Source organism: Aptenodytes patagonicus, chromosome 7 (assembly GCF_965638725.1).
Source record: "Aptenodytes patagonicus chromosome 7, bAptPat1.pri.cur, whole genome shotgun sequence".
Taxonomy (NCBI): Eukaryota; Metazoa; Chordata; class Aves; order Sphenisciformes; family Spheniscidae; genus Aptenodytes; species Aptenodytes patagonicus.
In genome coordinates, this window is record NC_134955.1 from 2660001 (window position 1) to 2676611 (window position 16611).

The 16611-nt window shown below is 39.3% G+C and overlaps 1 protein-coding gene across 2 annotated transcripts in view; it reads right to left on the reverse strand.

Annotated features, from left to right (window-relative positions):
• Nucleotides 1–6373: 6373 nt before the first annotated feature.
• The window catches only part of CAPRIN1 (cell cycle associated protein 1), a 35848-nt gene continuing 25610 nt past the window's right edge, over nt 6374–16611 (reverse strand). For both annotated transcript variants that reach the window (XM_076343746.1, XM_076343747.1), the window contains 7 exons: nt 14644–14754; nt 13944–14093; nt 13594–13744; nt 11448–11642; nt 10151–10251; nt 9204–9267; nt 6374–7633 (listed from right to left, as the gene is read on the reverse strand). In XM_076343746.1, the coding sequence (XP_076199861.1) occupies nt 7569–7633; nt 9204–9267; nt 10151–10251; nt 11448–11642; nt 13594–13744; nt 13944–14093; nt 14644–14754 (837 nt within the window). In that variant the 3' untranslated portion in view covers nt 6374–7568. The remainder of the gene's footprint in view (nt 7634–9203; nt 9268–10150; nt 10252–11447; nt 11643–13593; nt 13745–13943; nt 14094–14643; nt 14755–16611) is intronic.

Sequence of the window (16611 nt, forward strand, 5' to 3'; positions counted from 1 at the left end):
GCGCGCATATATATATATATTTTTTTAAAGCAGAATAATTTAAGCTAGTTTTCCACATGGGAAAGTCGCAGTGGCGTTGAGGAAACACGCATTGACCAGAGCCTTCACCGCGTTTTAGCGGCGTTAACCCCTTTCCCGGCACGCGGCCGCCATTCACCGGGCTGGGCTCCCTGAGGAATCTCCCGTTTCCAAAAGGGAGCAGGCAGCAACGCCCTCGGCCTCGGAAGAGATCGCTCAGCACGGACCTGCGCCCCCCTCTGAGGAGAAGGGGGAGAGCAGCCACCTTTTAGGCCTGACTGACCCGAAACCGAGCTAGAGACGGCGTCACCAGACTCGCCTTCGGACAAACGTGTAACTGTGAGAACAAATGAACACAAAGCAATTGCTTAAATAACAAGGACTCTCCAGCCGGGGAAAATACAGGAGTTTTGGAAGCTACTTTTTAAATTACGTATTACATACACCAAACCAAATTAGCACGCGGCAATAACCCAGAGCGCGCCCAAAGCCCGCAGAGAGGCAGACCAGCTCGGGGACAGGAGCCAGGAACCCTCACACCTACTCACACCTATTCTCTTTGTGTAACTGACTGCAGAAATGGATAAAGCAAACTTCAGTCGCAATGGCAAGGCCGATTTTATTTTTTGAAATCCTTTGCTCTAAATGAATCTTGCTTGCAAACCCCAGTCCTGTTGGAGGAAACACCGCATCGCTAATGATTTTATAAAGACACTCCATTCCACACACCGCGGTCCCGCATTCGCGATACACGCTGCGTCACTAGGTGTCCTTTGGTCCTGTGTGAGGGGGGGGGGAAAAAAAACCCTGGGCATTTGGATACACAGTGTTGCCACGGAAACCAGACTGCAGAAAGCAAACAGAGCACATGGACAGAAAAATAACACATCTTTAGGATCCATTATCGTCCGATACTAAACTATGAAATCCCAAGAAATGTTAGTAACCTTGCTTCTCAATAAAACTAGGTAGCTTGTAACATTTAAGCTCAGCTGTTTAGTTAAACAACGGCTGTTTGAAAGTTTTCTATAGGAAAGCCCAAGTCGCACAACTGTGGAGCTGCAACAGGAAAACAATTTGTCAATCTGACTTGGTTTAAATCCTAGTAAGAGTTGTCAGAAACACTAAATTTATTCTCAAACTGACACCAAAACTACTCCTAATAACCTAAAATCTGTAACATTAACCCTTCAATACCAAAGTTGAGCCAAGCTATTTGCATAGATATATTTATTCTTAGCTTTTAATACTGCCAAAAAAGAAGTTTTGAACTTAAACATTTGAACAATGAAGTATTTAAAACCCGGTAACATCGTAGGAAAAACGTGTTTGATACCACTGGATGTATTTTGGGATAAAATATTTAAGTTTTAAAATATAGCAAAAATATGATAAAACTATTGAATTAAGAATCGTAAAGGCTGTAGAACAGTATTTTTTGAGGTGAACCCAGGTAAGCCCAGTTACCGAGACAAAACCACCAATGCAACAGACGTGTAGCAAGACAATTCCTTAAGGTATAGGTATGAAATATTTGCTTCAAAGGGAAGGACATAAAACATTTAAATAGATTTATTTTTCAAGTGTTTACATAAGCCATGGAGCAATTTGTTTTAAACGCTGAGTTAAAGAACTGCAAAGACATATATACAGGTATGTTTAAGGCCATCAGAAAATTTAAATCTGACAATTAACTGAAACGTAATTCCAAAGACTTATTTTATATGGTAGATGCATTACTAAAATTTATTCTAAAATTGAATAGCTTCAAAAAAAGGAAATACATTTTCATTTAAGAAGAGTCTAACGGATAATTACTAAAATTTATCTTGATAGCAAAATTTCAGGTGCACCCTTGACCCACTATTGGGTATTTGAGCACATTTTCTAGAAAGGAGAAATTGGCCACCGTAGTTGGAACGGAGCTAGTTACACCCATCTGATTACTGTATGAACATTAACGGGAGGGGGGGAACAGAACCTAGCTTTTAAAATTAATGGGTTAATAACTGCAGCAAGAGCTAACGACGATAGATTTAGTTCAGAACAAAAATGTCAAGTTAGGCTGAAGTTTTCCGAATACAGTTCTCTTAAGCGCCGCTCAAACTGGCTTTAGGATGTGGATTTTGGAAAACAGAATTCCTTCCCTCCATTAAGGGTGGTAGATCTAGAGAGCCACAAATAATTTTAATTGCATTATATTCAAAAAACCTAAGAAAGTGGTTAACAGAATAGCACCTCTTCCCTTTGATAAACCATTTAGAAAATTAGTTTCTCATCAGAGACTCTGCCATACACCAAAAATTCGACAACGCCCTGTTTCTGAAACCCTGTAGGAATAGAGGCAGAAAACCAAAACGCTGCTTTTAAGTTTTCGTAGACGTGTTTGAGGGTCAGGGCAATACACAGAGGAAGAGACATTAATTTTAACAGTCTACTACAGCGTAGATGTCTTCTTTCCTTTTCACGTTAGACGATTTGAACGCAACATCAAACCCTAAGCAGCCAGGTGCAGCGGTTCTCAAAAGCACAGAACCTTTCCTCTTGGAAAAGGTACTGACTGGGATGGAAAACATTTGGATGTACAAGCAAGCAGTTATTTGCAAACCGGCAAGTTTGAAGGACCTTCCCCTTCTCCCTCCTTCTGGAAAAACAAACTGGCCAAACAGAAACGCGTTCTAGTTCAAGCGATTAGCCTTCTTCATGATGTCAGGTATGCTACTCTGATGTTAAATAAGGGAACTTTCCCAAAGTTCATGTCAAAGCTCCTTCTGTTAAGTTCTGCCACTGACTGTTAAGACAGCCAAGATTAGTACGAGACCAGTCAAACACTCGGATGCTGACGTTGTGATGGAACAGTCAAAGGAATTTTAACAAATTTTGCCATTTAGAGAAAACCAAAATTAGAAGGAAACAACACAATTTTGCAATGTTTGAGTTTCCAGTAAAGTTCCAGACAATAATCATAACTATATTTAAGCCCAGATTTGAATAAGGAAATAATCTTCTTTCTAAGTTCAAATTATTCAGGATCATTTCCTGCTTGCTCTTCAGATAAGGCACCGATTTTTCGGTCAATCCATGGTGAAGAACACCTACCCACCCCCTCTGCAGAACTTAGTTGGTGCCAGCTCAAGCGACCAAAAACCCTTCTAGTCCCATCCACATTCAACGCAGATCAAATACTGTAAAAACAGGTGCACAGATCTGAAAGACTAAAATCCAGTCTACTCCATATAGTCACAAACCTCAACTCCAGCTATAAATTTGTATCTTCAAGTATCCGTTTCAGTACGTTGCACACCCTTTAATCAAGAACAGTTTCGCATGCGCAAGAGGGATGATCTTTGTTTTTCAAGATGTGACTGGCGGCCTCATTAATGGGGCTGGTTAATGAGCAGCGTTCTCATGTCCCTTCGTATCCACAGGAGACTTGGGGTGGGAGAAAACTGAAGAACACAGCACAACGTCGTCCACTGAGCCCAGACGCTTGTATCTCAGATGTGCATTTGTAATCAACGGTTCTTGCAAAGAAGAGGTAAGAAAAGTCAACTACTCAGCTTGGGCAATGCCAGAGCTTCAAAAACAAGAATAGGAAGATCAAGATTTTTCTCACCAGTTGGTTTTGTATCTTACTCTGCTGGACCACAAAGGTTTTGCCCTATTTGCTTTTAATCATACGAAGTTTAACCACTTTTTCAGTATCATTTCTCATCTTTTCAGTATTTGTCCAGAGTTAAAGCCTTTTCAGTAACTCTCCTCTCTCCAAAGTAGTTACTCAAATGCCATTTGGGGGAAAGAAGGAAGCTCAATCCACTCTCCAAAGACACGTACGACGGTAACCTGTAACCCAGTCAAAGAATCTGCCTGTCTAACAAGTGAGGTCAGCAGGACATTTTGAGAAGACATGTTTTTAAGGTCACAAAATTCTCTGAGAGTTATAAAGTCCCAGCAGAATACACTAACTGGCTATTTAACAAGAAGTCAACATTGCTCTTCCAACTACTCTGCATGATGTTACGCTTTAGAGATTGCTATACACAAAAGACAGTTATCTTGGAAAGAAAACAGAGGTTAAGTGAAGTCTAGAACTCCCTCCACAGCAAAACCCGAAAGTCGTATTGGTGAACTGTTCTTAAAAAGACAGCCTGTATACACAAGAACATAGAAGTAAAACGTAGGACAACATTGACCTTCGGTATGATACAACAGCTCATGATTTCGGAGTTAAACATTTAAGTTGGAGAATGTCTAGGAAGGATCCAAGTTTCCCAGACACAGCAACATTAGGTAGAAACATCTGGAAACTCGAGCGATTTATAAATTTACTCAAGAATCCTCGTATTACAGCCAAGAGGAAGTAAGACGCTGAAGCTAGAAGTTTGTTCTCAAACACATACCACTGTACGTTATCACAGCCTAGCAATATTAGATAATGAAGCCCCTGCCAAAATAAAAATCTGTATCTCCTCGTAGTAGCTGTATACGCAAGAAGGCAGCCATAACTAGTCTGTTATGCTCCCAAAAGATCGATTCACAGAAGAATCAAGTAAAATCACCAAAGAGTGCAACTGATGTGTCTACATACAGGCTCAGAAGTAGCACTTTGTTATGCTCACTTGCACTTTCCAGCCACGGGCATCAGGCCCGAGCTATCCTAAAGCAGCACCTCACTAAACACAGCTCGCCCCTGGCATCCAGAAAGGGCTCCACAACAGAACCAGCCCCGAACTGCCACCGTTTCGCCTCAATACGATCACTTCTTACAATGGTCTTTGTTCAAAATACGATCTTTTTCAAAAGACATTATCTAGGAGCGCTTGTGATCTGGATGGAACTCAGGTCTAGAGCTCAGATACAGAGTGAAGATACTCAAAAGCTCCCCAGAACAGGCCAGAAAAAACAGTTAGTGGATCTATGTGCCATACTGTGACTCAAGCCAATTTTCCAGTATACCGTTTATTAGACACATGTATTGAGATTAAAGGAGTCAGTGCAAATTCCCAGATTAAACACATCTTACGTACTTGTTTGACAGCTGTTATTATTATAACACATCTCCCTCTATCAGCATACAGTAGAGCAGCTATTCTAAAGGCCATTTTCATACATGAAAAGGCTTACAAAGTTCTATCTCAATTAAGAGGCCTCTCTACTACCCAATGTTTTATTAATAAATTTAAGGGTTTAAAAAAAAAAAAAAAACCAACCCAAACCCAAAAGGTTAAGTGGAATGTTCTGATCCATTCAGCGGTCTTTAATTCAGTATGCTGCAAGTTTACTGTCAAACTACAATTAGCTATTTAAGAAGCATTTGGTGTGCAATGGAAAAAGCCGAAGAGCTTGTGTTCTACCAATCATTTAAAAAGCCGATGCACAAAAAAATAAAACAATTAAAAAAAGAATTCACTGTTTTCCTACATCAGTTCAACATTAAAAGGTTTGTCTTTTTATTTTTTCCAGTTAAAAAACAGTTGGGACTATTATCTCAGTAATAGCTTCCTAAAAAAGACACAGAACAGCAACTTCTCACCGGACTGCAGTTTATATTGTTATACTGGTACGGAATGTTTCTAAGCCTTGACTAAAACTGCTGCTTCTAGCCACCAGCATCGTTTCAAGATGTCTGGTGCATAGTATCTCCTTCACAAGCTTATCACTTCTCTCAGTAAAAACATTTCCCATTTGCGCTCTTCACACGGAACATGGAAAAGTGATATTACCACTTATTTGTATGGAGTTTCAGATTATTTCACAACGAAGTCAAAATATCTGACTACAAGTCCTGAAAGTTCAGTTGTGATACAAAGTAGAAGTGACCCTCTGAGTGAAAACAACCTTCAACATGTAGCTGTTCCCTAATTTCACCCTTCCACCACAAGTAGGAATTATTTGATGAGCAATACTTAACGTATATAGCACTTTTCTTCTTGCACGTGCTATAGAATGCAACAGAACTACCAACACCTCTATGGAGGCAGCTATCAATATATTCTCCCCACTGCAGAGAGAGTGCATGTGCGCAAAAGGTAGGCACAAGTGATTTTCCAAAGATTATACCACAAGTATGCAGTAAAAACTTGAATAAGACTCGGTATTTTCCAGCTCCTAGTCTTACGCCATTTCTTTTATACATTGCTGCCTTGATGAAAAGGAAAGTCCATAAAAAGAAAAGTTTCCCAGAAGAAGTCACAGCTATTAGAATAAAATCAGAAAAACAGGAAGAGGGTTTGCATCTACTCAGGAAAAAAGAGAATCTAGGGGGGGGGCGGGGGGGAAACAACAAACCAACCTTATGAAATGTCACCCCATTACATTCAATTTGTTTCAGTCGTTGAAAACCAGTGTTCCAGGATACAATTTTTATAAACATGTTTTATTTGTCTTACTTATACCATTAGAACTGTAACTGCTGGCTGTCATTTCCCTTAAAAGGGGAAATCAATTCAAACACATACTGGTGCTTTTCAAAAGATAGCAATTAAAAGGGCAGCAGCAGCGGGCATTTGAGATTTCTTAAAACCTTCAAGGCTGCAGGAAAGACAAAAGGACATGTGACCAAAAGTGTTATGATTATCCATTAGACATTTCCATCAGTACCGGCATCAGTTATTTAGGTGATAATACAGCAAGGTCAAGTATTAGTGACAGACAATGTGCGAGTCATAAGGAATGATAGAGAATACCAATCCTTACAAAAGTCATTGCTATCAAAGAAACTTAAAAGTGTTTCAAAGAGAGAACTAAATACTTCACATCAAATATACAGTGGCCATCCAGATTATCTCTCACATTTGTTGCAAAATTTTGTTGAAGTGCCAAATCACAGTTGGTTTTTTTCTTCTTTAAAAAAAAAAAAATTACACAATTACATTAGCAGTTATGCAAGCAATCTTAAATCCTTAGCCACAGTAAACAGGGCCCTGGTCAGGAGTGCTGTAGCTAAGGGTGCTGCTTCTTTGTCAAAAACTGGCTATAAGCCTATTTGTCTATTTAGGGAAATATGCATCACTACGCATCTTGAACTGTTCAGTGCTTCAATTTAATACGAAAAAGCTGAAATGCAGTTGCTCTACCAAGCCACACTTCACCTTTTCCATCCTTTCACGGGAACGTTAAGTTTTGTCAACTGCCACCACAGTAAATCTTTACGAATTTGCAGATTTTATCCAAATTTGTTACATCACTTTTAAATGTCAGAAGTGAGTCTTTGCTTTTTCCTGCCACTTCAGTTAACCATGGAGATTGGATCACCCTGAAAATTGCCCTTTTTGCTTTACTCTTAGCAAGGGTGAGGAATCTGAATCTCATGTGCAAGGCTCAAGATGATGCTTAGGACAGAACATGCAGAGTAAACGTTGTTTCGCTCCTTTCCATATCCAGGTAATATAAAGCTGGCAACTGTAGTCCTGTCATTATGGGTAATGAAAATAGTCCCTTTACAACAAACTTCCTGTAAGGGAGAACAAATAGATAATAACTCTTCTGGTAACATGTATAGTACACTGGCCAGTGTGTTTTTGGCGTTTAATGTAATCCTGTGAATTTGTTTAATTCACTTGCTGAGCATTCATTTGAGGCATCCCTCTGTTTGGTCTTGGGGGCCCTCCACGACCTAGAAAACACATAAAAAGGCACTTGAATTATGTATGAAGTCAGGTTATTTTAAAAAATTCCTAAAAGCTCTGGTCTAAACTGGGTAAGAATTCCAAGGTATGTATCTAGACTACATATGGTTCCAAAAGCTCCTTCAACTCAAAACTTAACAGCATTTAACCTGTCTTTACAGTTTTCAGCTTTATCACAATACTTTTTTTCCCGGAACTACAAAGTTGTAATCACTTCAAGTAAAAATGAGAAGGGGGGAGGGGGGGGGGGAATCAAGTCATGAAGATATAAATGTAAGACTAAAATTAAAAGTTTTGCAGTAATGTAAGGAATAATTGGTTTACTGTATTTTAAATATAAGTACTGTGAGCTAACTAATCATGTTTTAACTTCCATTCTTTTCTTCCTTCCTTAAGAAGGACACTGCCTGTGGACACTGAAGGACACCCTCAGTATATAAGAATTGTAGGTCACTTGGGGAATCCCTCTCGTGTTTGCCTGCGGATCCCTGACAAAGCACCTCAAGACTTTTCTTCATTATAGTTGTGCTTCCTAAAATATGCTCCCAGTTTCACCACAGCCTAATACTACGTTGAACTTCAGGCCACAGTTCCAAACTATAGGGCTTTAAGTACCAAGAGTCAAGGACAGAACTCTTCAAAACCAAACTACCACACGGAACTGTGGTTTCACAGGTAGTGCAACGTACAGCCTCGAGCTGTCCTCACTGACAAAGCGCTCTGGTGGTAACTCAAAATTCTCATGGAAATGTCTGTATCGAGACAGAGCACAGTCTCATCACCAAAAATCTACTAAAAAAAGAACTGTGGAAATAGTGTTGAACATAAAATTCAGAAGTTCAACTACAGCTTCATTATATATGTGGGGTTTTTTTTCTTTGTTTTCTCAGATGAACATGTGGCAAACGCTCACCAAACACTACAGGACAACACACCTCCATAAGCTAAAAGCAACAATTCTATAGGATCAAGGAACAGATGAGCATGGAGGGAAGTTTTGTATCCTTAGATCAAAAGAGACCTCCACAGCAGATGCAGTAGGACATCTTTTAGTGCAACAGAGTAACATACAATCTCCAAGGCTGACAGCCAGCTCAAGCCCAATGTCTGCTTTATAAGCAAGTCTTACTTGCAAACTTCTAATGCACCTAGTAAGCGGATCTTAAGTCATGATAAACCTCACAAAACCCAAAAAAATCACTTTCCTAAGGCTTTCATTAATAAAAGCCAACTAAATAGTTCTGCTACATTTAAATTGCCAAAAGCAATTGTTGTTTTAACTTCTTTTCAAAGAATCCCTTACTCAACTGCCAACTAAACTTCCACAAGTTCAAGGGACCACAGTATAATTCAAGTCAGAAGGGACCTCAAGAGGTCCTCCAAGTCCAACCCCTGTTCAAAAGCAAGCTCAACTATGAGGTCAGAGGAAAGTAAGCTTATTCTTCAATTGTGACCTGCTGAATAAGGAGTGAGGTTGCTTTTTAAATCCCAAACTCCAGAAGTTGGACCAAAAACTTCTGTTCAATCCAAATCAATTATTCACTACTCAGGAATTACCCCTAGGAGCTCCCCGAGGTCCACTTTGTCCAGAGCCACGTTTGAAATTCTGTTGATATCCATCCTGAAGCAAAGAAATGAAAAAAGTTAAAACATAAAACCTGGGCATTTTGTCAGGTTTCAGGAAGCTATTAATTGCCAGTAAAATGAGAGGCTTTTAAAACAATATGCACTGACAAAACACCCGTGACTTCAACATACAGCATTTTATTAAATTAATCTTAACAAAATAAATTCTTACTCCTACTAGTACTTAGCAGGTGTAATAAAGCACACAATGACAAATTCTCTCTCCAGTTACAGGGTATGTTGTTCAATCTAAGTAAGAAATGTAAATAGGTGTATTTAGTGTTCAAATTTTTCAGACTACACAGAGGTCAAACAGATGAATTTGCTGAAGGACCCGTCAACAAATGAAGCAACATTCTAACAGCAGGATCAAAATCTGTCATCTCATTTGCTTATAAATACTTGTTTGGAGATATGCAGTTAGACATTTTCCAGTCAGTCTAAGCTTTGAGCAAACTGAGTATACTTCCTTCAGAACAACGAAATTCTACACAAAATCAGTACTGCAGAAGACAGGCAATCCCAAACAAGTTTGAAAAGTTAATTGCAATGGATTTAAGTTCTTTAAGTTTCTTTCTGACAAAGCTGTGAAAATAATTATATTTAAGAAAGAGTTCTTTATAATTCACTCAACCTTGCTCTAGTTACTAGACTAATTCCTTTAGAGATCAATCAGCCAAACAGAACACATTTCCCAATTATAACCAGCCATTTAATATTCTGCTATTTCTAAATACCTGTTTAGTACCTGAAACTTTTCTCTTCATTAGCAATAAAAAAAGCCCTCAGAAAAGTTTTCACTAATAGATTTGAGTGCTTTCGCTGACAGGTACTTTTTTCTTCTAATCCTAGACTGTCACAACATAATGGTAGCTTACCCGCTGGTAGTTTGAATAATCCCGAGGAGCATTAAATTGGGGCTGCGTGTAACCACTGTTTGGAGTGTTGGAAAAGGAAGGACGGTAGCCATCATATCCTCCTAAGGAACAGGGTACAAGTCTTTCACTTGGAAATGACAGGCTATTACTTTATGCTACCATATAAAGAAAAGCAGTAACAGCATTTTACCTAAACCCGAGGAAAAAAACCCTTTAGTAAGTACTGTTTACCTGCAAGTCAAGCAAACGTTTGCAACATCAGTGCTAATACTATTACAAGAAACACGAATGAAGACCTAGTAAGAACTGGGAGGAGATAGCAATTCAATGCATTTCTCTAGTAATTTGAAGTTTGATTTACATAACATTCAATCCAGAGTTAACCATAATACTAGGATCTAAATGTAACAGCTGTCACCTGCAAGGCCACAGCAGCCAACTCAAGCAAGAAGCTGCTCCTGAGCCAAGACTCTCCTGAGTGCTGGGAACCACGTCCAAGGATGGCTCCAGTCCCAAGGGTCTAACACTTGGAATCCAGATCAATTTTAAGCAGACAAGAAGTGACCACTGCATTCCCTACTACAATCAGTCGTATTTTTATTATAGAGGTTTTTCCTCTACTCTCCAACCACATGAGAGGAAGAGAACATGGCCCAAGAACACAGTACTGCATCCATTAGCCTAATCCCACAACACCCAACAAGGAAACCATCTCTCCCCCCGGTTCTAACATACACATCTTCATAACGCTGACAGCCAGTTCTCTTATTTATCCAGAACTACAGTATCATTCCTCCGCTCCTGTTAATTACCTCAGAGTAATGACTTTTAGACTTTTTTGTTCTTGTATTTCTACATTATCCAGCCTATTCTTAACATGATGAAACACAGAACTCTTTAAAATACACTGGTTCTACCATAACTGGGAAAAAAAAAATTTTTGAAATACCAATTGGCATCTGAATTCCTCACTTGATGGTTGTGAAGTTCTGTTGGATATTTCCGTGTTTGCTTATACTTAGAGCAGATGCCTAATCAAACTAACACTAAGCCTTCAGCACAGAACAGAAAAAAAATGCTTGTTTACATCCTAGTAGGAAGCCTAACCAAACACCTAAAATTTCAGCTGCTTAAGTTAGCTAAAGCAAATGGAATTTTTACTACAAGTTTAAATATCTTACAGAGATACTACTACAGTATAAAAACAACAGTAGGTCAGTTTAACACGTAGTATCTTGACGTGGTGTTTCCAGAAAGAAGTAAAAGTCAAATGAGAGAGTTTAATAAAGCTGTTTACCTCTAAATCCATTTGCCGGTCCCCTGTAACCGTTCATTAAGCCACGAGCCCCACGTGATCCACCACGAGACACTCCTCGACTGTTGTAGTAAGGCTGACTGTTACGTGGAAATCCAGTATTCTGTTGGGGAGGTTGCTGGTGGTTACCCGCCACTTGATGAGTCTGGTCCGGGGAACCATGGTAAGTACCAACCACTATATTGGAAGTGGGGAGAAAAAATGAACTGTAAAAGTCTGTGTATGTTTATTTATGTTCCCACATATACTCTCTTCAAACTCAACATTCAAAGCTTTGAAATACCACTGAACGCGTCAGTAAATGCTCACCCATTCAAAGAAAAATACTCTGCAGAATTAAGTATCAATTACTAGTCAGATATTCCACAACATTAAGACAACCCAGAAACGGTAGAGTTCATTTAAGTCAGCATCACGAAGTCTCTAGCGTAAGTGCAGCAACAAGTATTCCTAATGCAGGTACAATTTTCCTGTGCTACTTCAAACCCTTTAGAAATCAGCAACACACACTCTGGAAAAAACAATATGAATAAGTTAACCCACTTCTGTAACCTCCTCCTCTCTGAACCAGCAGAGAGCCACTAAGAAATCTTTGCTTTCACTAACTAGTGAAACACTGTTAGGTGTAGCTGTGCTGACTAAGCTGAGATTGATGGGAACATTTTAACAGAGCTGCTGTTTTAACTGTACAGGCTAGGGGATCCTTTCTTTATACAGGATGTGTAAATCAAAAGGCAAGAGCAGGATGGATAGCTTGAGACTATCTGCATCTTTGAAGTAAAGTATGCCACAACATCTTCACGGGAATTAAGTGGATTACAAAAGCAATCCTGAGGGCTACAGGCTCAGGAAGTGTAATAGAAGATGAAATTCTGAATGAGTAAATCAGCTGTAAAATTTAGCCTGATAACAAATGCTGAAGCAACATCTCAGAGAAAATTTTTTAAGTGATAAAGCCCTTCTCGTACGCAGGAAGGGAATCCATCAGGGAGCACAACTGGATGTCTACTTCACTCAGCCACAGAGCGCTATGGAACTTTTGTGTAGATCCTCCCTTCTCAACTTCCCATTGATTCTCACAGAATGCATGAAGCGGTCATCCTTTTGAGTGTTTAATTAGTACGCAGGTTTTGTTCTAAGGCCACTGCATTTTCTGTGTATCAACAGTTGCATTTACTTAGCTGTTATATTAAGTTAAGCATCTAATACTGCATGGCCCACCTTCAAACACCAGCATTCCCCAGACTGCCTTTCTGCCTTGTGCTGTATATGGCTCAAAAAAATATAGATAACGAAAACTTGGTTCTCCCTCTTCTCATCCACCCACCCCAGTATCCCAACTTGCAAGGAAGACAAAATTCAAGACCATAATCAGTTATAGAGAAAAAGGATCAGGCTCTTTTTCCTTACTCCACCTCCAGTAGCTGTTAGCACTTCACCCTTGTCATCTCTGTCCTGTGCTCTTCACTCAAAATCCCCCTCTGCATCTGCAAATTTTATCTCAGTGGAAAGTGAGGAGAGAGCTGGGAGAAGAATAGCTTTGTACATAGACTTTATTTTACCATTTGTTTTTGTTAAGTTGCTAACTTGGAAAGCATTTTGCCTGCTGTATTCAAACCACGTCTAACTGATTTTACCAAAAGGTTCTAGATCTTTATGAACCTTACATCATCTGTGAGAAGCAGTCCATATTTGCTCTCAATTCTAGCTTACTATTTCCTTTTTAAAATGTCATCTCAAATAGTGCAAGCTTTTTTTTTTTTTAAGGCAAATTTAAGGATCATCCAACCTTAACATCAGCAGAGCAAGTACTCCACTATACTGCTTTCATCTTTAGAATAATCCTTAATCCTGTTCACGTTTTCTTTAAACCCATAGAAAACTGAATCAAGGGGCAAAATTCTTTTAACAGTTAGAGCTATATATACACACTGAATTTCAGCCCCTGATGGATATTCAAACCGAGACAGAATAACAGAAACCAGGTATTGTTCAGGGGAAAGCTTCGCAAGACCAGGAACATTTGAGAATGTGTGACATGCTTTGTTACATCATCTAGGATTTCACAGCCTGATCATCTGCTCTACTCAAGCTATTGCCATTTTAGTTTTTGCTAAAATAAGTTTACCTGTCTGGAGTTGCTCTTGCTGAAGATCTGATTGTTCTACTTGGTGAGGCTGATTGGAGAAACTCTGGCTGTAACTGGCCTGGTACTGATTTTGCTGCTTAAGGGTTTCTGGCTCATTAACAGGAGGAACAGGCGCATTCATGTTGAATACCTATAATGTTAGAAAAATAGCTCTCTGGTCCAGTTAATTTTTTACAATTCCTCATCGCATCACATAAAGTATGCAAGTCTGAGAAATGTGAATAACTAAAGACTATTTCATGTAACTACATGACCGATTCCAGTGTTTGTGTAACAACACAAGGAATGACTACCAAGATAAAGGGATTCAATATTAATTTACTACTTACTGTTTGCATGGATTGGAATGGAGCTGCATTAACATTGATTCCGCTGCTATGCAAAGGTTTGCTAGATCCAGCCTGGAACACCTGCGGCTGGGATGCAGTGGGAAGTGATGATGATGATGGGGTCTGGTCTGCATTCAGTGACATTGAAGCCTAATAATTAAAACAAACAACGTTTTAGCAGCTTTTGAATAATACCAGAAATTTAGCTTAAAAACTTCCCTTTAAAAAAAAAAGTGACAACGCCTCAGGTTCACCTCAACAAATGAATATTTTCTACTTCAGCGGAACAGCCTCATTCACAACAGCATAATGGGAGAGGAAAAACCTAGCAGTCTTCTCCCTTGTTAACTTGAAACACAACTAGAAAAAACTACAGGGGGAAATGAACAAGTTTCTGGGCTAATTGGTAGCCAATGTAAAAAAAAAAAATCACATTTCCTAAGCCAACAACATGGATGCTCGTATGCTGATGTCGGCATGTTACTTCTAACTAAACAGACAATCTACTAAGTTCAAAGTCTCACGATGAAGGACTTACTGGTCACAGACAGGCTCAAAATCCTGAAATTAAAATGGAACTGAAGGAGCCCTATCAATAGGTAACTAAAAATTACAGAACTTTATTTACAAAGAGACATAGACTAACATTTGATCACACCTGCAAGCAGAGTCCTTCCCACCCCTGTGAAATCCGACTTGCCTGAATCTGGTCAATTGATTCTTTCTGTGGCCGTTGCTCTGTTGTGTGAGAAGGCTGATACATGGGTTGGGATGCTGTATATCCCTCACTTGTAGAAGAAACCAAGGGAACCTGACAAAATAAACCCCAAAGAATCAGCTGGACATGTATTTGCTTTTACTGAAGAATATCCTTCTCCTCATTTCCTTATGTAACCCCAACTACCATTATGATAAAGCTGGGGAAACACGGGGGGGGGGGGGGGGGGGGGGTGGTGAAGAGAGAGAAATACAGAAGTTTAAATGACAGAACTCCAAGCTCATACAGAAATAGAGAAGTGCTGGTTTCCAATGGACTCAATTTGCTCATTTTACAGCCTCTGCTCCCCTGCACAGAGTCCAGTGAAAACTCTGGCCAACAAAGCAGAGGACTTTGCGTTTAAGGCTATTGGGGACTTTAAGAGGCAACTGATAACAACTGATGGGTGTGTTCACATCACCTTGCTGAACATTCAAAAGGAAAGAGGTAAGTTTAGCTACTGCTTGCAAGATCCCCCAGGGAATCATTTGCTGCACTGGTTGACGTAAGAAAAATGAGAAAAAAAAAATCCATTGGACTAAGTCACAGATAGAATTTAACAGTAAAATAAAAGCTAGTGCAAAGAAAACTCTGACCAAAAAAAATTATTCTACACCTACAAAACAAAACTGCTGAGAGTACTAACACTTCAGCAGGTACATACAGAGGAAACTCAAGAAAAAAAAGCCACATTCCTGTTTCTATACAAATGGGGGTCTTAAAACTTGCAGACCTAATCTGGACAAGATAAAACAAGCAATTTATACTACCATCACTCTGAGATACACAGTCTATCCAGATTTTTCTTTTCGTTTTCAAACACCTACAGGGATCAGATTCATTACTTGAGACCAGCGGAGTCCTTCAGAGATGCCACACATGCTTAATACAAAATCAGGAAGTTCTTTAATCACTAGATAATTCAGTAAGAAACTGACACATCTTAACGAAAAGGTGAATACATCATTTATACATTGCAGAAGCACATTTGAGAGATCCTACTTAAACAAGAATTTCAGGAAAGCTCAACTGAAAACAGCATTCAAACTCATTCCGACTGCTCCAGTATTATAATACTCCAGTATTATAATATTATCCAAGCAAGCGACTGGGACTCATCCTTAACAGAACAAGTCAAAAACAACACCACAGACTATATAGTTAATCCATTAAATCTATTTGTGGTCTGATGCCCACTCAAACAGATACAGACTGCCCTTTAACCAAGTTATTTAGGTGTTGGCATTTGTGTCGCAAATAAGCAAATAAAAGACAACTTGCTTCTATCCAAATTAAAAATATTACTACACGTGGCTTAACGTGAAAGAGAACACTACTAGGCAGAGATTGACATGTCAAATTATTAGTCCATCTTGAAAAAAACGCACAGAGAAACCTCAAGTTAACCTGCTATATTAGATTAGGACTACACAGAGCAGCATTCCAAACAAAGTCCTTCCTCTCAATCACGGAAAAACCACTTAAAATTCACCACTGTCACATGGGATACAGATTTTAAGTGATGGCAGCCTAACACACAGGCACGTGGAAGTCAACTTGTAAAATGAAAATCATATCCACACACCAAATTTGAAGACTAAGGCAAACTCCACAAATTGAAAGATCTGGCAACTGCTGAGAACTCCACATTGGGCCATTAGAATGATCAGTACAAACTGCAATTGCTTCCATGCTTGTGCCCTTCAGGTTAAGAGGCCTCTAATTCTAAATGCAGTTTCCTCAATAAACTCATACTTCAACCTTGAACCCGACAGTTTTCCTAACAGGGTAATGCCTGATAAGACTCCATTACAGAAAATATGCAATGTCTGCACAGCATAAAAACTGTATGTAGCAACACTTATAAGCGACAACGCTGAGGAGATAATGGAGATAACTGATTTCCCAAAA